At 40.3% G+C, this 23,790-nt stretch overlaps 1 protein-coding gene across 4 annotated transcripts in view; it reads left to right on the top strand.

Annotated features, from left to right (window-relative positions):
* Positions 1–23,790, top strand: part of CDK6 (cyclin dependent kinase 6) — a 247,832-nt gene that overhangs the window by 116,023 nt on the left and 108,019 nt on the right. For all 4 annotated transcript variants that reach the window (XM_042917832.1, XM_042917860.1, XM_042917853.1 and 1 more), the window contains one exon: positions 741–908. In XM_042917832.1, coding sequence (XP_042773766.1) covers positions 741–908 — 168 coding nt within the window. The remainder of the gene's footprint in view (positions 1–740; positions 909–23,790) is intronic.

Here is a 23,790-nt window from a genome sequence, read left to right as displayed (position 1 = left end):
AATGAGGTAATGATAGTATTTACCTCAGTGTTTGGTTGTGCACTGAGTTTCTAAACAGAAAGTGTTTAGAGTGGTGGTTGACCTGTAGTGACTGCTTAGTGTTAGGTGCTATAAAAATAATAGGAATTACTGGGGCGCCTGGGTGGCTCAGTTGGTTAAGCGTCCGACTTCAGCTCGGGTCATATCTCATGGTTGGTTAGTTCAAGCCCCGCATCGGGCTGTGTGCTGACAGCTCAGAGCCTGGAGCCTGCTTTGGATTCTGTGGCTCCCTCTCTCTCTCTGCCCCTCCCATGCTCATGCTGTGTCTCTCAATAATAAATAAATGTTTAACAAATTTTAAATAATAGGAATTATCATTAATATTACCATTTACTGGATTTTAATTGTTGAAATAAAAAATTAAATCATATAAAAGTATATGAAGTAAAAAGTGTCTCCCTTCTTACCACCTACTTCCTCTCCCCAGCATTAACTACAGACACCAGTTTGGTATTTATCTTCCAGAATATCTCCTATGCCATCTGAACCTATTTTTAAATTTTCCTTTCATTAATAAAATACAGGCTGATGTGAAATTTTTTGTAGTGACCTTGAGAATGGCGGACTGGAGAGATGGAAAGGGAGACGAATTCATTTATTCAGCAAATACCCGTCAAGTACTTCCAACACAAAGGATTCACTGTGTTAAATTTATCGTGACAGTTTATTGATTTTCTTTTTTGTTTGTTTGTTTTATTTAGGATATGATGTTTCAGCTTCTCCGAGGTCTGGACTTTCTTCATTCTCACCGAGTAGTGCATCGTGATCTAAAACCTCAGAACATTCTGGTGACCAGCAGCGGACAAATAAAACTGGCTGACTTTGGCCTTGCCCGCATCTACAGTTTTCAGATGGCTCTTACCTCAGTGGTGAGTAAGAAAGTGCTATTCTTTCATTAGGTTTATGTTTCCTCTTTTAAATGATGAACTTCCCCATACCATGCCCCTAATATTATTACTGCCCATGGTCACTTGGGGGACAGAATGGAGCCTGGGTGGCTCAGTCAGTTGAGTGTCTGACTTCAGCTCAGGTCATGACCTCACAGTTCATGAGTTTGAGCCCCACGTCAGGCTCTGTGCTGACAGCTCAGAGCCTGGAGCCTGCCTCAGATTCTGTGTCTCCCTCTCTCTCTCTCTCTCTGTTCTCTCCCACTGTGCTCTGTCTCTCTCTCAAAAATAAATAAACATTAAAATAAATAAACAAACAAACAGGGCTAGGAAGAAAGGGTTTTGCTTACAACTACAGACACATCCAGACTGGGCTTGCCATGAGTAGGACCTGTTGCAAAAATAGTAGCCGCTAGAAAAGACTCAGTTACAGGTTTCCAAATGTTTTTTGCCATAACCACTATTTCCAGAGCTGCATATGCAAAGTCTGGGGAAATACAGCTCAAGGGTTAGGGAAGAAGGGCGTCAGGAACATTGACCTGTCTGTAGTGACCTGGTTTGAGAAACAGCTAGGTACCTGCAAAGGTGTGTGAAGGCGTTCTTCTGGAGCTGTGTTGCTGTGAAGATACTAAATTTATAGTAAACTTGGATAGCCCATGAACAAGCAGCACCCCACACCCCACACCCCACACACCACACCCCACACTGGGGGAAGCCTTCATCCAAGCCAAAATACAAAGAGCAAACCCAAGGCCCTATGTTGGCAGAGAATGACAGTTACAGTATCCTGTTTATTTGGTCTCATTCAGACACAAAACCATAATAAACTATTGACTTCGGTTACCTTCTATTTCTCCTTCTAGTTCATTGTTTCTGAGATGAATTTTTTGAAATTCTGCACCCAGAGTATAAAAAGAGCCCAGAAGTAGGCACCAGTAACTCTTACCTTTGAAAGACCTATTTTATATACAGTGAATTCATGCAGAGATACAGAAAGCCAAGGAATGTCCCTTTACTGTGCCGCTTATTTGGGATAGGAGTTTGATGCTGAGCATCCCTTGGGATCCGTGAACACTATAAAAATTGCCCTCAAGGCATTAGATTAAGCCTTAAGAAAAGGAATCCTCTTGGGTCAGTATGTCATTTTTCACCTGGTCCATCTTTAGCCTCGAAGTGATTCTCAGTCAGGGGCAGCACTGCCCTGGGTGGAGGGCACAGCTGAGAAATGGATGGCAGCATCTTTGGTCATCTTAATGACTTGGGGAATGGCAGTGGCCACAAGGAGGCTGCTATTCTGCCTACCAAAGAATTGTTTACTGAAATTCCAGTAATGCCTCAACTGAGAAATAAACAGCAGGGGAGTTGGAAATTTTCTAAGAGAGAGAATTTGTCTTAGAACAACATTCAGTTTACAAAAGTATTCCATTTCCTCACCTCCAAAATATGGATACTACAACCTGGACACTTAAGACCACGTACTTTCGCAATTTTGTGTACTTTACCTAGGGCCGTCAGAAGTTTTACAGAGGATTCCTTGGAGTGTGTCACCATTGTTAAAAGAGAAATCATACTTGTTTTCTCTTTGCCCATCACTTTTGAGAAGACAAGGCACAAGATGGTATTTAAAGGATACGCCTCAGCTTTGGGCTGGGTCAAGGGAGCCCTTGTATTCTTACATAATCACAGCAGAAATGCTGAGTATGTGTGTTTCCTCACTGGGAAGGGTTAGGTAGGCTGCTTCCTTAGAATGTAGTTGCAGTCCCTGAGGAAAAGCTTAAAGAGGCTTTGTGATCCCTGTGGTCATCAGAGGTAGCAGATGGAAGGAACTGATCTTAGGTACATTAATTGAGGGAAAGATGAGCCATAACTGAGACAGACGCTTTATTTTGATCACCCCCAAATGGGCACAAAAAATCACAAATAAAAACAGGAAACTCAGTTGGTTTTGTTTTGTTTTTGTTTCTTTTTTGCTTATTAAATTTGAGGAATGATAGCCCAGCTTGTGCGTAACATCAATTAACATTCCATTCTTGCTGACAGTGGATATGTTCAGACAGGAAAATGTAGACAAATTATTTCATAGAGAAAAAGGGAAAGGCAGTCATAAATACCTGATTTTTCAGTGTCTAGTTTGTACCGCATACTCTATTTCTTATAGTGACATAAAGTAAAAAATACTAGCAACCAGAAAAGACACTGGGAACAGATTTGACTTTTTTTGCAAGAAAGATAGCTGGAATTTCATGCCAGTAATAAAGCTTATGATTCCTAAAGGTCACTGCATTTAAAACTTTTCCCATTGTTTTGTGTTTTTCGATTTAGGGAAAATCCACTTAGTATCGTGATGCATGTAGTTTACGTACAAATGGCGATGTATAAAGACTTAGAAGCACAATTTTTCAGACTGAACTGGTATTTATTTTTAGAATTTCTTGAAGAGAAAAAGACTGCACTCCACTTCCTGGAAATACACATTTTTTAGTGGGCTATGTCATACCGGACCTGGGAATCAACTTAATCTGTGGAATGTTAAAGGAATTACAAGTTAACTGATTCGAAACTGACATCTAACAGCCATGAGAAGTGCTTATCTATTAGTCATCTTCCAAACCCTGACTCAAATGTCCCCTTCTGGCACTCCCTACAGAAATCAATCCCACCTTCGTCCCTCAGTGTTTCCAGAGTAACATCTTATTAATGTCCTTCATAATACTGCTTTCTGTTTTGTTTGTAATTATTTTGGGAGTCTGCTATATCAGGCTGTAAGCTCCTTGAAGGAATTAGCCTTAGAGGTAGAAATTTAGGACAATTGTTATAAGTCTGGTCCATAGTTGTAGCTGTAGGTGGTGCATAACTTAGGGTGTATAAAAAATGATGAAGCTTGTCTTCATCTGATAGGGGAGGGTTAAGTGTCCTTTAGATGCCTGACTTTACTGGGATGCCTCCAGCATGACACTCAGATGTCTTTAGAGAGTATTGGATACTTGCTGCTCAGTATACAATCAGACGTGCACGTGTACCCATACAGAGAAACGGTGTTTATACCTATTTATTCAAAGGTTATAGAATTAAGATGTGAATGGCTACCATGGATACCTTAGACTCAGGCAAGAGGGGCCCCTGGCCTGGATCTCATACTTTATTTTTACTTAATGTTTGTTTATTTTGAGAGAGAAAGCAAGAGCATTCAAGCAGAAGAGGGGCAGACAGAGAGAGAGGGAGAGAGAAAATCCCAAGCAGGCTCCGTGCTGTCAGTGCGGAGCCCCGTGTGGGGCTCCAACTCATGAACCGTGAGATCATGATCTGAGCCGAAGTCAAGATCCGGACGCTTAACTGACTCAGCCATTCAGTCACCCCTCTCATACGTTAGAGGAGCCTGCACTGGCCCCTCTCCAGCCAGGCCTCCATTCATGGAGCGTGGATTCCAAGGTGCAAGGCATATTCCAGCTAGAGCCTGAGACCCCTGACCCTCTGTTGCCTCGCTCAGGGCGTTGGAATTCCCTGACTGACAGAGAACTGCATGGACTTGCCTCAGGTCCTAACTCCTGAGAGCAGATTGTACCACTTGTGTGTTCACCCAAGTCGGACAGCAACGGTTCGCAGTCATACGGGCAGAGTGTGGACGTTTGGATTGGAGTGTCCGTAAATATGTGCCTGAGACCCCTTGTGGTCCAAGAAGGATCTGGGTCTGCAAACAGCGGGAGGGCCCATTACACTTGCCACCTGACATGGGTTCTTTTTAGCAGCAATTTCTCTGAAACCGTGAAAAGCAACTTCTGTGACCTGTCTTGAAATATTGCCTGTGTGGGAAACCGAAGAGAGTAGGGGAAGGTTCTTTCCATTGCACATAAGTAATGCACGCAAGAATCATGACTCTTGTGGTTCTATGATCTCGGTGACAGAAGTGTTTCAAGACTGTGTGCTTATTCAGTAAAATGACTACAAGGCTAGCTAAAATTATATTTAGAGTCATTCTAAACTTGCCATTTCTAAGTACTTCCCATGTCAGATGCATTGTACGGTGCACCTCATTTTTGTCTGTCAAGATCAAAGAGAAATGGAGAGCAACCACTCAGCCAATGATCATCCGTGATTGTGCAGGCAGGTCTGACAGGGAGTCTGAGAAGCAGAACCTAGGACACCACCACTAGCCCGAGGATGACTATGATGATCTTGAAGCACGGTGAGCAATGGTTCAGGGAGGGAGCAGTCTTCATATCTCTATGATGCAAAATCTTTACTATGTTTTTTTCTAAGTTGGATCATACATCATGCAGGGTGACACCATTGCTATTAGATCCAGTGTTTGGAGAACTCTTTATCAACCATCTCATTTTGGAAGTAAGGAAACTGACACTGCGCAGGCCGTTTGTGGCCAGGTTAAGTCTGAATTCGCCAGATAGATTGTAAATAGCTTGGGGAATTCTAACATCTATATTCTGGCTCTTACCTACCATCCCCTTTCCCTTCCTCTTCACACCATAGGCTCCAATACTTCAGGGGACATCAGACTATTTTCTGTGGAATTATTGGGTCTGCAAAGGGCATCCAGAGATTCCACAAGTGTCCCAGTAGTCTGTTTTCTAAAATGTATTTTAAGTTTTGTTAACATTGTAATTAAAAAACAACTAGGTCATGCCACATTTAGACACAGGGTAGAGGCATAAAGGGAGGCATGAACTTACACCTCCTGGCTAACTTACTTTCTATGCAGACCTCAGAATAAAACTTCTGCCGCACTTGTGCAGACTGGAACATCTTGTAAATGTATCGTTGCTTAGGAAGCACCAAGCATTCTCTTGATTCGGTCCTGTGGGTGTCCACCCCCTTAAAATCACACAGATGCATAGTCGCAACAGTGACATGCCGTGCTGCACTCGCTGTACATCAGACTATGTCAAGGGCCATCCAGAGCAATGCCAGTGTTGATGTGTTTATATCCAGATGTAATTGCCAGAACACCCAGACAGTTATAACGAGCCAGTCACTCCCTAGGACAGTCACGAGAAATCTGCCCATGGATAGAGACAAGACTGCGCCTTAAAATGAGGTCGTTCCTTTTACTGTCTCTAACTTTTCACATGCTGAGATAAAGTCCAGGAATGGCCTGCCATAAACCAGTTCCTGCTCTGCAGTGAACAGTCTTACAGCTCATTTGGACAGTATATTTGGAGGGCCTTTATCCAACCCTTACACAAAAGGTACAATTAGCATTTTTCCCCCAAATGCCTGTGTGTAGTACACATAGTCTGGAGAAAAAAAATCCACATTGTACTGTAATGGAAGAGTAAGCAAGTTTTCCGTCTTTTTAGTGACTTAATGACATTCTCACTAAGCTGAATTATATTCCCCTTCTCCAAAGGTCTGTTTTTCCATATCATCTGTCCTATTAAGAGACACTTGTGTTCTGAAAACATCTTCCACTCCAGAAATCACCAGTGACAACAAGTAAATAATAAACATGTGAAGACCTTTCTTTGACAGCTCTACGAATTGGAAGAATTCACTTGGGTTTTGTTTTTTTTTTGTTTTGTTTTTTTTATGTGGAACTTACTGATGATCATTCATCTATTTACTACCACAAGTATTACAAAAATTGGAATTGCTTACAACCCATTCTTGGCCTCCAGCAATACATGGTTCCCTACTCTCCCCCTAGTTTGGTAGCATTCGGTAAATACTGAAGGAATCTTGCAGATTCAGAAACCTTTGATAAGCCTAAGGGAGAAGAGTAATGAAATGGAGTTGTAACATTCAGTCAACAAATAATTACTGATGACTTTCCACGTGCCAAGCATTGTCCATGAACCTCAGAGATGATGGGGACTAGAAATGGGCACGGTCTTTGCTCTCCTGGAGCCCATCATCAAAATGAGGAGACAGATCTTCATCACATAGTCACACAAAGGAATGTATAGTTAGAAACCAAAGTGCACTAAAGGAAAGGAACACGCTTCTATCAGGCCCTGTGTCTCAGGAGCCCTCACAGGCTGGGGTCAGGGAAGCTCTCCCTGCTCACCCCTGCCAGAATGTGAGATGCTTGGAGGGTCTCCTGTCAGAACCTGCCTGGATGCAGGCCCCGTGGATGTGCACATCATGCAGTCTGCACTCTTTTTCTCTGTTGACGCTTGGAGTAGTTCACTTTCCAGCAGCAAGTGGGTACCACTAGGCTGACACAGTGAAGCAGGACCAGAGATAGGAGAACAGTATCATCTTTTACAGGAGAAAGTAAATTGTTTATGCTTGTTTCCTCTTCGTGCATGTTGTATTTACTATGGAGACCTGGCAAGGTTTGTGCCTCAGCTTGGGCAGCCGAGTTACTCCCACAGAAGCCTGCAAATGCTGCCAGTGCATACTGAGTAAATCAAACGAAGAGCATGAATCGAGTATAATGGAAAAAACCCAAAGCCCTGTCGCCTCAGCACCTCAGCGAAAGTGCAGGACAAACCTCTGAAGCCGGAAAGGCTCCTGTAATTCCCTCCCCACTCGACATCCCCTTGCCATGACACAACCAGGTCTGTTTTGTGAAAATTTCCAGTTGCCAGTACATATTTCATAGTTAACAATGGAGTGTTTGTGCCGGTTTCGTTTTCACTTTCACCAGTGAGGGAAGTGGAACACAATGGGGCAGTGCACAGAGCTGGGAACAGGACACGTTTTCTTTAGGATTCCCAGGGCTGGGTACGTGGAAAATGCTAGAGCCAAAACAAACATGAAAACCCATCCAGATCTTTCATTTGCACATTCTCAGTGGTAATAAAACATTTTGAGTTACCATCTTAGAGGTTAACTCTGCCTGCGTAGTGAAGGCAAGCATTGATGACCACTGTGAGAATTTCTCCCATGTAAAAAGATAATGTATTCCATACTGTAAAGAAAGCTGCTGTGGGTGTGTACATGTGGTATTTAACTGCACCACGTATACTTGTGAAGTTAACTGAATGACTGCTTTCCTCATTTATAAAAGATAGTCCTTCATCTGACTCACCTAATTCTATCTAGCTTCTTCATAAGTGGTCGCTGTTGCCAATTAGTTCTGGACGAAAACGGTTTAACTGTAATGCTATTGCCTGGCGGGTGTTTTACTCGAAGAAAGGACAGGATGTTCTTTGATTCCATACATCTGTTTGGCCACCGTGTCCTATCGAGGTACCATAAAGACAGGATCTGCTTGTCACCTAGGTTTTTATATTACCTTCTATAGACACCCTGTGTGATGCCATTCAGATCTCAGAACATGAGGCCAAGTCTGAGTGTAAACACCAAGTATTGTCTAAGCCTGGCAAGATGGAGTGCTTTTAGAAAGGTTTTTTGCAGACAAAGGATTTGTCAGGGATCCAGAAGATAGAAAAAGTTCTGTTTAACATTTTTATGGGCATGTGCCTTCTTTGGTTGGTTAGGGGCTTGTCCAGGAAATTGTATTTAATGAGATAATTTCATCTCCCCTATGTTTGCCTAACTCAGGTGTCTTAATGTTCATCCAAAGGAGTAGAAGACAAAATCCTTAGAATTGAATATAAAACAGTGTTTCTGTAACTTGCATTTTTACATCCTATTTCACATATTCTTTGGATATGTGAGCTTTCTTGTGTTTTACAAATGTTGCTACTTACTTCAGATAAGGAAGGGGAAAGTGGTAGTATCTTCATTTTTCTTGGACTTTGGCAGGTCTCATGGTATAAGTTCCTACGCTGAGATATGTTACTGAACTTCTGTTAATGTATCCATTTTTATTCCCTGAATCCAAACCTTACACTATTTGAGTGTTCCCCGCAGTACCTTCCTGGCCCATGGTGGGCACTCGATAAATACACGATGAAGGAATGAAATGAATCCTCATGATTCTTCAGTGCCTAAAGAATGAATTCCAACTCAGTAGCATGGCATGCAAAGATTTTTTTGTAGTGTAGCCCCAACCTACCCTTCTGTCCTGCTGCTGAGAGACCACCCCAGTACACATAAACGTATATTCCCTGTCATCCAAAAACACCAAATTTCTCACTTACTCTTTGAACATTCTTTCCCAGTTCCCTGCTTTCACCAATGAATCAATGAATGAATTTCCAACTCGGCATTTTCCATGTTGCTGCTGGGGTCACTGCATCATCAGTTACAAGGTTTTGTGTTTGTGTTTATAAAGCATCTAAATGTTTGTTTTGTTTCGTTTTGTTGGTTTAGACACAACTTTCAGCTAATCTTCCCAGTTGCCTGCGTCACTCCCTGATAGCAATTTGAGCTCTGAGGAAGTAAAACAATTCCACTTGCACTTATACTTTGAATGTCTGTCTGGGCAGTCATTGCTAACCTTCAGATAATCATTGTCCTTCATCCCTACTTCTTCAATATCATAAACTTTCATGCACCTCCCCACCTTGTGCACTTACATTTTCTGCATGCTATGTTTTAATTAAAAATTAAGATCTTTTGGGATCTTTGGAGGAACCATGATGTTATGGGGAAAGGTTGATATGTCTGCATTGTAGTTTTCTTTTAGTTATTTTATTTAGTCTACTTGGGTTCTTGAGATTAGGTCCATGTTTATGTTAATCTGTATATAGGTCTTTCCAAAAGTGAAGCTCAGACTTTTATATGATTGCTTTATAATGATGGATTTTCTTTCATATTTTATTGACCTTATTGCTGATATGCCAAATTGGTTTCTAGATGATGCTCTTCGGGTTGCTGAGCTGTTCCCTCTTACTGCTCCCGCTTTCTGTTTTCCTTTCCTCTAAGGGATTGAAGCACAGAGTTTGAATGACATCGTTGCCCCTGACATCTGTACGGATACTGATGATTTTTAAATCCCTCATAAATTTGAATGTTAAACTTTACAGTTGGCTGTGGAGGAATAATCTACCTTCAAGTCTCAGCGAAGCATCCAAAAGAAAGCAAGGGAAAGCGTAGGAGAATTTACTTTAGCGCTGCTCATATATTTATTTTGAAGGTTGGCAGAATCTAAAAGTGGGGCTGTAAATTTAACAACTCAGCCATAAAAGCCCCAAAATCAAGGAGAAGAATCTCTACTCCTTCTAGGTTTGGGTACAAGCTTTCTATTCTTCTTCCATCTTAAATTTTGTTTTTTAATTTCTAAAGCTACCCTTCCCTTCCCTCTTTCTCATTTTCATATTGGTTAATTACTTTTTTAAAGGTTACAATGCTATGAAATGTAGGGAAGCTCTAAATACTTGCTGGGAGACTTCAGTTGATCGATTTCACAGTGACATTGAATACTATCTGTACCTTATGTAACGCTGGGTGATTTCAGTGAGGTGGGGACTGCACATGGTATCAGTTCTTGTGGGAAAATATGCTTCAGTGGCTTACTGGCACCGCTCTTGGAATGTGGCATTTAAAAGTACCTTTTTACAGTGGGAAAGAATTCTGTCAAGAATAAACAGTCTGACCTTGTTAAATGGGCCAAAGTCTGTCTGTAACCTAGTTCCAGAAAACTAGCTTTTACTAGTTTAGAAAAAGCAGATACAAAAATTACAATTAAAACTCTCTAAAGGATGGGAAAAGTTACTATGAAGAATATGAAATTCCAAAAATGATACTCTTCACATGTATGCATGAAAATTTCTTTAGATGACTATAAAATCCCACTCCTCCGGAGTGGATGAAAGATCAGGGCTACAGTCCGAAAAAGCAGATGTTCTTTTTCCTGGAAAGACAAGACTGGCTTATAGAAAGGAGCCGTGGGAGTGGCTACGTAGCATGGACCAACTGTGGGAAGCCAGCAGGCTTGGGGAGATGAAGGAGTAAAAATTGTCATCGACTCCCCCATTGCCCACAGGTTAAAAAGTCTGAATATTCTGAGCTCTGGAATGCAACAGTCCGTTCCTAACTTTTCTCTCCATCCCTGCTGTCTCACCCACGCCAAACCCATCCACACACCCCCGTGATCTTGCCACTTCAAACCTCTTTCCTCCTGCATGAGACAACATGCCATTAGATTTTGTGCCTCCAGAGAGACATTCTCTCTGCTTAGATTGCCTTTCCCTTCTCAGCCTAACAAACTCCTGCTCATTCTTTAAGACTCTATGCAAATGCCATCTCCTTTTTTGAAGTCAGCTTCACTCTGTAGCATAAAGCTAGCCATTGCTTCTCTGTGCACATTTGATTTGCCTCTAATATAAGTCCATTTCAGCACTTGGGTAACAACACACAGGTACATGGTACTGCTCTGTGAATGGAGAGAGAGAGAGAGAGAGAGAGAGAGAGAGAGAGTCTTATGAAATAAGAGGTTTCTGAGTAGAGGAGTGGAGGGAGGCTGCATTGGGGGTACTGAGTGAGTTTGGGAAGAGAGGCTTCCCCTAAACAGCTTCCCTGAAAGGTATTACATTTCTGCATCTGTATCAGTATCCATTTTGAAATTACAGCACCAGAAATCAAAGTTGTTTCATTGACCACTTTCATTGCTAAAAACCTTGTGTTCATATTTCCCTGGTATTTTGGAAAACCAAGACTTGATTTCTTTTCTTCAGATGCATGACTAGTAATTAGTTGGTTAGGTGTTAGCACAGTATGCTAGATCTCAATGATGCTTTTTCCAGTACTAGCCATTTTTCATGTTAAACAGCTAATTTATCAGTAATAATTTAAATTGGGGAAAATGTTTTAATGGAGTTACAGTAATAGCCAAATCTTGTGTTCTAAAACATAGCTTTAAGAAAAGTGTGTTAACTTAAAAAAAAAAAACAAAACCCTAATGTGTAAAATAGATAAATAATCAAGTACTTTACATTTGCATTTTTACAACCATATCAGGATTATACATATTTTGTAAAGCTTCTTATTCTGTCTGACCACCCAGTGTCTTACTGGGTATATGTACAAATGTAGTTAACAACAGCCAAAAGGATCCATTGTGAGTGTAAGTGTTGAGTCCAGGAAGAAAGAAACTCACATGTTCTTCTTTTACTCAAACACAAATTGGCCACTCTCATGCCTTTTACTAGCAAGTTGAGGTTAAAAATGTAGCATAGCATTTAAGATTTTGACAAGATTGAATAATCAATCTATTTGAAGCTAGTAAAACTTCAAATGTGTACTTTCTTTAGTAATTTTATAGCAAGCCAAAATATAGTATTTGTCTAGAATATCCGTCATTCTACTTTTATACCTAAAAGGACTCCTTGATTTTAGGACATACGTCTGAAATGCCACATGCAAGTGCATGTTGCTGGTACCATGCCTAGAATGTCATCCAGTTTGTATTTTCCCTCAAGGTTCTTTCTCATTGGTAGTTTATGTGCTCCTGTTTTTAAGGCATCAAATTTTCCCAGTTTTTTTTCCATCAAAAAAATTTTTTTTCATTTATTTATTGTCAACTTAGCTAACATACAGGGTAGTTGGCTTTCAGGAGTAGATTCCCGTGATTTGTCACTTACATACAATACCCAGTGCTCCTCCCAACAAGTGCCCTCCTCAATGCCCATCACCCATTTTCCCCATTCCCCTGCCCCCATCAACCCTCAGTTTGTTCTCTGTATTTAAGAGTCTCTTATGGTTTGCCTCCCTCTCTATTTGTATCTTTTTTTCCTTCCCTTCCCCTATGATCATCTGTTCAGTTTCTCAAATTCCACATATGAGTGAAATCATATATCTTTCTCTGACTGACTTATTTCACTTAGCATAATTCCCTCCAGTTCCATCCACGTTGTTGTGAAAGGAAAGACTTGATTCTTTTTCATTGCCAAGTAATATTCCATTGTTTATATATATATATATATATATATATATATATATACACACATCTTCTTTATCCATTCATCAGTTGGTAGACATTTGGGCTCTTTCCATAGTTTGGCTATTTTTGATAGTGCTGCAGTAAATACTGGGGTGCATGTGCCTCTTCGACTCAGCACTCCTGTATCTCTTATTTTCCCAGTTTGTGAGTGTAGTATTATTATTAGTCATGCAATATTTAATAAAAGTATTATATTCATCAGTTGCTTTAAACTTCTGATATTTATATCATCCATTTGCTCTCTAGTTTTATTTTTAGAAATTTGATATCGGGAGACATTTTTTTAGAGGGAGAATTAGCATTACAGTTATCCCTGCCTTATCCACAGAAGATATGTTCTAAGACCCCCAGTGGATGTCTGAAAATGCAGATAGTGCCAAACCCCGTATTTACTATGTTTTTTCCTATATATACATACCTATGATAAAGTTAAATGTCTGAATTAGGCATGCTAAGAAATTAACAACAATAACTAATAATAAAATAGAACAATTACAATAATATACTGTGACAGAAGTTACATGAACATGGTTTCTCTCTCAATAGTTTATTGTACTCTATTCACCCTTTTTCTTTTTGTTTGTGACGATGTGAAGTGATAAAATGCCTTTGTGGTGAGATGAAGTGAAGTGAATGGCTATGACGTAGCATTAAGCTTCTGTTGACCTTCTGACAATACTTCAGAAAGATCGTCTGCTTCCAGACCATGGTTGACCACAGGTAACTGAAACCACAGAAGGCAAAACCACAGATAAGGAGGGCCCACTGTATTTGTAGAGATAGTTCACCAAATCCAGAGGCATTTTCTGCCATTTCCTCTGCATTGTCTTTGTGGCATTTGTATGCATGAGTCAGAACCCTCCTCTAAACCCTTATCCTTCCTTAATCCATTTTTTAAGTCTACATTCTTTTTTAATTGCTACAGTTATTTTAAAGTTCAAAAATTCCAGATAGATAAAGAAAAAAGATGGAAACTCCTCAATAATGTTTCTTCCCCAAAAAGCTACTGTTAACAGTTTGGTGAATGAAGTTTCACACCTTTTTCTATTTGTATGCAATCATAGGTGTGTGGAGACAATACATACACAATTATTTTTGTTTGTCTCTGCGGGGTCTTTTGTTGATTTAATGTATCTTGTGCATTTTTCCATATCTAACACTGTAGGCTGTTTATTTTTCTCTTACCTTCACTATGTAAATGTGCCTAACAGTTTTCACCCAGTCTCCTAGGATGAACCTCGCGGTGATTTCTTGTTGTGTGGCTGCAGTGTGCGTCCTTGGGCATATATCTTTTTGACCAAATACTAACCTTTTTGTAGGGTAAGTTACAAGAAATGGCATTACCAAGACGAAAGATGAAGAGTATGCACATTTTCCCCTTTTTTAAATGTTTATAAGAAACTGCCAACTGTCTTTTTTTTTTTTTTTTTTTTTTTTTCAACTTTTTTTTTTTTTTTTTTTTTTTTTTTGGGACAGAGAGAGAGACAGAGCATGAACGGAGGAGGGGCAGAGAGAGAGGGAGACACAGAATCGGAAACAGGCTCCAGGCTCTGAGCCATCAGCCCAGAGCCTGACGCGGGGCTCGAACTCACGGACCGCGAGATCGTGACCTGGCTGAAGTCGGACGCTTAACCGACTGCGCCACCCAGGCGCCCCGCCAACTGTCTTTTAAAGTGGCTGTCCCATCACATCTCCTCCTATCCCCCAGCAGTGAACAAGACTTCCTGTTGTTCCACATCCTCACCAGCATTTGGTAGTGTCAGTGTTTTGAATCTTGGCCCTTCTGGTAGGTGTGTGGTGGTGTTTCATTGGTTTAATGGGTATGCCCATTTCAGAGTCTGATAGTGCCAAATTGTTCCTCAAAAGGATTTCAGTTCTCCTTCTCTCTTCTTAATGGAATATGATTGAACTCTGCTTTGTCTTTTTGGAGTGTCTTTGGTGATCCCCTTTTCCTGCTCTTCCTGCCCCTCCTGCCCACTAAGAAAACATCCTAAACGTTCACACCTCAGTCCATCCTCAGATCTCACTTGGGTTATGGCTTTAACCCCTATCTCTATGCAGAAATGTCCCCTCCCACCTGTCAGACCTCAGCCCCACTTTCCCATTCTGTAAGGGGTGGAAACATTTTCCCTTCTCCCTTTCTAGGTTCTTTGGCTGGTCTAATAATTACATTCATATATAAGACAGATTAACAGGAAAAAGAACAGACCAACTTCATGTATACAGGAGCCCGATACAAATACGAGACCCAAAAGGCAACCAGGGAATTGAAGCATATATAATTATCCTGAGCTAAGGAAAAGGGGTAGGGGTCCAGGGATACAAAAGAGAGGAAGACCATTGACAGGAGGCAGAGGAGATGTTTAGAAAGGAAAAAGTACTCTTATGCAGATGAGTTTCTTAGGTAAAAAGGTATCTTTGGTGATAGCTCTCTTCCTGATTCAGGCTCCCTCTCCAGTGTAAATTTAGGCATTTGAGGAGAGGGTAAAGAGCTTTTCCTGAATCTACTGGGTTTTGATTGCCTTTAGCTCAAAACGATCCTCATGCCAAAGTGACATGTTTTGGGGTGACAAATTTTGCAGCCCTTCAGTCCCACCTTTGAAATGTCAAGTAAGAAGTGTCATGGTCCAGAAGTTAAGTTGATAGATTGCTCCATATCTCACTAAACCAGTCTGTCTTGAGAAGAGGTCATTTCAGTTAAACAGTTATCTCATTTCAGAAGGTGGTGGTGCAGCTGGGCTCCCAAAGTTAGGCCTACATCGTGCAAGCAATCAGGTAATTAATGAGAGGCATTTCTATAGAAACAAAAAGAAAACAAAAGTTAATGGCTAGGGCAAATTATTAACCCAACCCTGAGAACTTCCAGTTGAGAAGATTTCTAGATGTCAGACTTGAAGCATCTTAAGATGGAGTGAGGGCAGGGAGTGGCAGTCTGATAAATATTCCTGGTTTGCAGTTGGAATGTCTCTGATCGTATCATTAGGTCTCCTGGGAAACTTTGAGTAGCCCATACAGCAACAGGCACAAAGAAGATTGTCTAACATGAGCTATTGTGACAGTTTCTCTGAAGTTTAAATTAAGTTGTCTAGCTTCAGTTTGTAGGACTTCAGGAAAAAGGACAGTTTTAGTTCTTAGTGATTCCAACTCAAAAGATGAGAGAAAATTGAAAACATTAGTTTGGAGAGGCATAGCCAGATATTGGAGAGAACTAGAAGAATTCAGGATCCAGTCCAGTTTACAGGTAGAAAACAAACTTCAAAAACAATGCACTAAAATCTAATGTCTATAAAGGTACAAACATAATTTTTCTCTCTGAAATTGCTGCCATTTCTACCAAAGATAATCATGGTAAAACTAATTTGTTTGCAAACTAAGTCTCATTTCAGTAACTTCGGCCTGATTAGTTACATAAGTGCACCAAGAATAGCAATTGATCATATAGGGTCTTTAAATCTGCTGTTTTGGAACTTTTCATGAGGAATCTCCGATTGAACTTCCAAAAACATCTTGAGGCTAGGAAGCCAAGCCAAGGTCTTGCCCTCAGACAAAGTATTGCCATCGATACCTATTGATCTGGGTGAATTCCTCTCTTCTCACATTCCTAAGTATTCTGAGGTTCCTGTACCTGCCAGGAAGTGACCTTCCTTACTCATATGGTTAGGCTATCAAAAACAATGAAGCCTAGGTATTAAGTTATTTTTTTCCCAGGGGGCTCCACAAAGTCAGCCTTCGTTCCTTAAAGCTGTCTGGTCAAATCTGAGTCTATGTCCATTCTCAAATCTGACATTCTAGTCAAAACCTTGATGATACTACCAGTGCTTCTAGTTGTGTTCTGTTACAAAGAGAACGGATTCTGATTGCACTTATGCAAATAACTACATAATAAATATTGCCATGAAAAATGAGAATACTGAGTTTCCAAATTCTGGAGGGATCAGATAGGGAGAAAAATTCTTTCATCTTTGTTCGTAAAGGTACACTTTACCAAATTGCTGTGAGTCATAGTTAGCTTAAGAGAAAAGGTTCCCTCGAAACTGGAAAAACAAAACCTTAAAGACCCAGTAGTGTTTCAGACAAAATGTCATAAAAGTTATAATCTCCCTCTTCAGTTCATTCAGTCCCAGAATTAATTTTTGTTCTACTTGAGTGTAATTTTTGATTAATTCTGGAAATTCTTACCCTGTTCACTTTTATGATCTTAAAGTTATCTGAAACCTGTGCTCGACAGAATCCTTTCCATGAATCTCCTTGAATGTGAAACACTTTTGCAAAAGTATCAGAATAAAACAATAACTTTCTATAAATTACAAAAAACTCAAATGGTTAGAGATCTAATGAAAGTTCATTATAATGCAGTTGACAAGGAAATTTGCTTAGTAACTAGAATTATATAACTGAAAACAATATCCCAAAAACTATCAAAATTTTAGGAATTTTACACAATTTCTGGAATACTTACATACCTATACAAACAATATACTGTATTGCTTTTGATTTGACAATCCTTCCCATGTAATTTAACATATCAACTAAACCTAATTAGTTTAATAGCTCTCTATATTTTTATAAAGAGAGAGAGCGTATCTTTTGAGATGTTCCAGGGTTGCTCTGAAAAATCCCAAAGTTAGTTTAAAGTCAAAAAGACTTCATTTAGAATTTGATTTGGGGAAGTTTGTCAAAAATATCAAAAGTTTTGAACATTTGACTAAGGATCACATATCATTATGAAACAATACTTAGTTATTTAACCAAAATGATAATAAAAGATTACAAAGGCAAGCACAAAAGGTTACATAGGTGTTAGCAAAACTTAGCTCTTTTGACATTGAGAAGATTCAGTTTCCTAAGTAATCAAAGATCTAATTCAGACAAATGAAGCAAAGGAAATTATTTTGATAAGACATAGAATCTTTGCTTTCTAGGCAGAATACTTAAAAGTTAAAGAAAAATCCTTCACAGTCTCTTACGAGGAGTAGACCCATAACTCCAGGAAAGCTTTGTCCAGATGAAAGAAAATTAGGTTTTAGTTTTACATAAGTATACTGTTGATATTAAAGCTCATTTGAAAAACTCTTATAACAGTTCAACTTCCGCCAGCTTGAATGCACAAGGTAAAATCCTCTTTTTCTTTCTCTCTCTTGCCAATTTTCTATACCATTCTGTCCCTTATTCTCTTCTTTCCCATTCTGAAATAACCAGTTTTATTTTAGGACAGATTTACTTTCCTTCCCTCTACAAACTAATGTCCATACCTCATACCATTTTGTTAGTCAAAAACACATACTACTTTCTTTGCATACAGAGGTTTCCCTTACTGTTTTTTTTTTAATTTATGAATAAAATTTATGAATACATTTCATGATTCCTAGAAGCACGTGCTCCTTTTTAATAGTGCAGTCTTTTCAGTATGAAACAAGGCATGTTTAGTAACCCAAATTTATCTTTAGTTTCTCTATAATAAGGAAACCAAAAACCTATGTTCAGAAATTAGTGTTCAGTATTTTGTCTATTTGGAGATGATCTAGACAGTTCATGAACTTCACACCACTTAATTTAACTTAGCAAAACTTTAAAGTTTCAAGTTAACAAAGAGATTTGGAAAGCTGTTTTTAAGCATACATACCAGAAAACGTAATTATTGTTAGAAAGTTCACCTAAGAACTCTTACCCCACATATATATCTGTCTAAATCACTTACTCCCAACAATTCTGTTTAAACTGCTCACAGAAACTTCATGAGACATTAAACAAAGTCTGCCGTCATTCCAGACTATTTCTCTTGCTGACAAATTTTTGTGAGTGATCTAACATAAAGTTATTTGACTAGTAAACTCAGGCAGAATAAAAGTTGTATACCTATATTATATTCGGTGTTGATAATACTAAAGACATGTCTATTTTAATTAAATCAATGAACTTAAATTAGCTTTGCTACCTAATATTTTCAGATCATATGAAACTGAAAAACATTTGGGTTAGTTTCAGTTATATTCCTGAGACCTTTACAGAATATTTCATTTATAAGTGCTTAGTTTTAAGCCAGTTAAATAAAGCTCTTTGCATATTAATTTTGGCAATACCCTTCAGAGACAGAAAAATAGCACACAATATAACACACACACGTATGTATAGACCAACATAAACATATAGGCAGATGCAGAGACTTACAGCTTTTGTTTTAGAATTTTAGCCATGAGTCAGGTACAACAATACAAAACTCACTAGTGTATAAAAGAACAGTTGGATTCAAATTTTGTTTTGGCAGTTGGAATTAATTACGTTTACCTTAGATGGCTAAAGCTTTTTACAAATATTTGTAGAGAGGATGTACAGGATTTTTTCATTTGCCTAATTTTCAAAGACCTCCTCCTGCCTTTTTGTTTCTTTTAATGAGAAGCATGTCCATAAAATTTGCCTTTTAAAGAATGGCTATTAGGTCCCAGAGGAGATGAGGTAGAAAATCTACATCACAGAGGCACAGAGGGACACCTGGATGGCTCCTTTGGTTAAATGGTTAAGTATCCAACGTTTTGCTCAGGTCCTGATCTCAGGATTCATGAGTTCAAGCCCTGCATCAGGCTCTGTGCTGACAGTGCGGAGCCTGCTTGGGATTCTCTCTCTCCTTCTCTCTCTGCCCATTCCCCATTCATGCTGTCTCTGTCTCTCTCTCAAAATAAATAAATAAACTTTGAAAAAAAAGAAAGGCACAGAAAAAATGTCCAAATTTTATCCAAGGTGGAATCTATGGGCAGATTTGTTTTTTATCAGAAGTTTTAAAATTTTTCCTTTCCTTAAGTTCAAGACAATTCTGTTTTATTGTTTTTTGTGGGTTTTTTTTTTTGTTTTTAAAGAGAAAGAGCATGCGCACTAGCAGGGGAGAGGGGGGAGAGAGAGAGAAAGAAAGAAAGAAAGAAAGAAAGAAAGAAAGAAAGAAAGAAAGAGAATCCTACACAGGGTCCATGCTTAGTGCAGAGCCCAATAGCGGGGCTCGATCCCACAACCCTGGGATCATGACTTGAGCCAAAATCAAGACTTGGACACTCAACGGAGCCACCCAGGCACCCCAAGACAATTCTGTTTTTAATGTCTTGATCTTGTACAATATCCACAAGCATTTTGAGTGAACAGAAGAAGTTTGGGAATTCCTAAGGATAAGTGAGCTTTGAATTGTTTCTAGAGTCACATTCCTGGTTTTGTAAAATTTTGCAAGACAAGAGATTTCTAATTCCTCAAAAAACTGGGTTGTATCCTAAATGTCAAGGGGCTGACCAGCCCATCCAATTAAATTTGCTTCTTGGGGTGCGTGGGTGGCTCAGTTGGTTAAGTGTCCGACTTCTACTCAGGTCATGATCTCATGGTTCCTGAGTTGGAGCTCCACGTCAGGCTCTATGCTGACAGCTCAGAGCCTGGAGCTTGCTTCAGATTCTGTGTCTCCCTCTCTCTCTACACCTCCCCCGCTCATGCTCGCTCTCTTCTCTCTCTCTCTCTTTCACAAATAAACATTAAAAAAAAAAAACTTTATATGAGGAAGATTTCCAACTAAGAAATGAAAAGATTTCTAGAACTTCAGGGTTTAATGCAGTATGCCTTTAAAAACTTAGGGTGCCTGGGTGGCTCAGTCAATTAAGCTTCCGACTCTTGGTTTCGGCTCAGGTCATGATCTCAGGGTTGGTAAATTTGAGACCCACGTTGGGCTCTGCATTGACAGTGCAGAGCCTGCTTGGAATTCTCTCTCTTCCTCTCTTTGCCCGTCTCCCACTCACATGCACATGCACTCTCTCTCAAAATAAATAAATAAACTTAAAAAAATAAAAAGTCTATCTAACGTATTTAACAAAGGCCTTCTTTCTAAGTTCACAGTTCAACGTTGGATCAATTCACTTTAGGGAGAAGGGTCTTCACTGTTGGTTCTGTCAGCCCCTGAACATTGGCCTTGGCTGATCCATTTCCCTGATCATTGTAGGAGGGCCTGGGAGAAATTCTGGTAATCTATTTCCTCTGTGAAGGGTGTCAGGGAGTGGGGGGGGGGGGGGGGTCCCTAGGAGGCCATCTGGCATGTCTGATACCTACATAGTGTAATCGTGGGTGACAAGAACACCCCTTAGCAGTCAATTGAGGCTCCTGTGAGTAGGGTGTGAATGGCCAGGAATCTTTCCAATTCCTCTGTGGATTTGGTAGGTTCTTCTGAAAGGAGAGGGAAAGGACTTCATAATTTAGAAGATCTACTCCTTTCCAGCAGACATGAATTTTTTGAAGTGAAGGTACAGGGTATATTTACAAAGGATGTTGCATAGGAAGACCCAAAGCTGACAGTCAGATTACCAAGCTCTGGAAAGGAGGAGGAATCTTGAGCCCTACTACCCATCCCTGGTGTTTATGCTGAATTTATTTCCTGCCTTTTTTATTTGCATGAATAACCTGTATACCCCAGGTCTAAAGAGAAGGCTGGAGTGTTTTCTATAAATCTTATAAAGAAAAGAAGTCAAATAGGTAGCTGGATGTTTGAGGGATTTTCTGTGGAAGTTGGAGGAGTTTGGGGATCCAAGGGAATTGGCTGAAGCAGTGGGGCTGGATTTTGAGAGGGGGTGTTTAGATCAGGGCCAAGAGATCTAAAAGATCTTTTTTTTTTTTTTTTAATTTTTTTAATGTTTATTTATTTTTGAGAGAGACAGAGTGTGAGTGGAAGAGGGGAAGAGAGAGAGGAAGACACAGAATCTGAAGCAGGCTCCAGGCTCTGAGCTGTCAGCAGAGAGCCCGATGCAGGGCTCGAACCCACAGACCGTGAGATCGTGACCTGTGCTAAAGTCAGACACTTAACCAGCTGAGCCACCCAGGCGCGCCCCCAAAAGATCTTCTGGAGTGTCAGGGAGAGGGAGTTGGTGATAAGGGCCTGTATAAGAAGATAGAGAAGGGGACTTTACATTAGATGTGGATTTTAATTTTTGTTTTTCCATCTTATTAAGGGAGTCCCTACAACTACCCATAATACTCCTTTGTATTCACTTCTCACCGTGGTCTTTCTATAGGTACCAATAAAACAATTGTTCAGGATGAGAGCTGTCCAAAAAAAAAAAAAAAAAAAAATGCTTTTAAAATGTAGCCAAGTCAGAGGATCCATTATCTGACCAATGACGAGTAAGATCTTAGGTTAATATAAATTTTTTTAATGTTTATTTATTTTTGAAACAGAGAGAGGCAGAGCATGAACAGGGGAGGGGCAGAGAGAGAGGGAGACACAGAATCTGAAGCAGGCTCCAGGCTCCGAGCTGTCAGCACAGAGCCTGGTGTGGGGCTCGAACTCACAGACCGTGAGATCATGACCAGGACCGAAGTCTGATGCTTAACCGACTGAGCCACCCAGGTTCCCCAGATCTTAGGTTAATCTAAATAGCAACTCTCAAAGCAGTAAGCCTCCTTAAGGCTTAATTGTGGACGCAGGAGGCAACCCAAAGGAGACTACAAAAGATGAAGCTCTCCCAAGATCCAGAATGAGACCATAAAGGTTGAGACAGCACAGGCCCCTTAAGGACACCTTACGACAGACTTTCCTGAGAGCTGGCATAGTCGGACAGAGATGCCGTTGGAAGCCCAGGTTGTTACCTGTGATTCTGACTAACCAGCTCCAGCTAAACTTACCCTAACATGGGATCTTGGAGTTGGGTGGCTAGTGTTCTATCAGCTGTTAAGTGCTCAACCTGTGCCCACCAGTTTCTGTGGTTGCTCCCATTAGGAATAGCCTTTACCTTATGTGCTATTAAATCACAGTAAAGTTTGTCTAAACAGATGCTGGTCTGTTAAGAACACGAACTCAGCATGTGAGGCCTGCTTGAACAGTGGGCTTATAGGACCCCGCCTGTGTTGTATCCTGTTGTCTTCTTGCTTACGACAAACATAAAAGACAAAAACAGTGGCCATCTCTGGGACTAAAAGGATCAATGGAAAACAGGTACTCCTAACAAATTTTTGCCAGAGTCGCTATATCCAAAGAACAAGTTCACTCAAATATTTTCCCTTGTTAATCTAAACTGAGAAAAAGAAATGGGCTCTCACCACCCATGCCTCCATCAGACCCTGCAGGCAGAGTTCCGGCAGACTGACGTGGTAAAGGATTCTTAATCTTCTGCCGGTCTCGAGGGTTTCTTGGCTGCAACAGCCCCAGAGCCAGCAGTGTTCAGACAGTGAAGGTCCCTTCACAGTTGCCAACTCTAAGGGCTGAAAATTTTTCCCTTCTTCCCTTCTAGGTTCTTTGGTTGGTCTCATAATTAAATTGATACATAAGACAGATAAACAGGAGAGGGGCGCCTTCCTGGGTGGCTCAGTTGGTTAAGCATCCAACTCTAGGTTTCACCTCTGGTCATAATCTTGCCGTTTGTGGGTTCGAGTCTGGAGTCAGACTCCACACTGACAACACAGAGCCTGCTTGGGATTCTCTCCCTCTCTCTCTGCCCCCTCCCCATTCACATTCTCTCTCTCTTGCTCTCAAAATAGATAAATAAACTTAAGAAAAAAAGATAAACAGGAGAAAAACAAATTTTGTACATAAAGGAGCCGCATAAAAATATGACAACCAGGGGGGCCCTGGTGGCTCAGTTGGTTAAGTGTCCAACTCTTGATCTCGGCTCAAGTCAAGTTAATGTGATCAAGCCCCTGTTGGGCTCTGCACTGACAGTGTGGAGTCCGCTTGGAATTCTCTCTCTCTCTCTCTCTCTCTCTCTCTCTCTCTCTCACACTGCTCCTTCCCCCCCCCCCCCAGTCTCGCTCTCAAAATAAATAAACATTTAAAAATATATTTGACAACCAAAAGGCAGCCAGGTAATTGAGGCTTCTATCCTTACCCTGCACTAAGGAAAGGGAGGAGAGGGGTTCTGGGATACAAAGAGGAACGCCATTCACAGGAAGGCAGAGGAGATGTTTACAAAGCAAAGGTGGTCTTGTTATGCAGATAAGTTTCTTACTTACAAAGGTATCTCTGGTAATAATTCTCTTCCTGATGTAGGCTCCTTCACCAATGTAAATTTAGGCAGTTTGAGGGGAAGGTAAAGAGCTTTTTCTGAATCTGCTGGGTTTTGATTGCTTTAGCTCAAAGTAACATGGGTTTGATTGATTTAGACAAAG

Source organism: Panthera leo, chromosome A2 (genome assembly GCF_018350215.1).
Source record: "Panthera leo isolate Ple1 chromosome A2, P.leo_Ple1_pat1.1, whole genome shotgun sequence".
Lineage (NCBI taxonomy): Eukaryota > Metazoa > Chordata > Mammalia > Carnivora > Felidae > Panthera > Panthera leo.
Note: the sequence above shows the minus strand (reverse complement) of the source record. Positions and strands in the feature narration are given on the sequence as shown.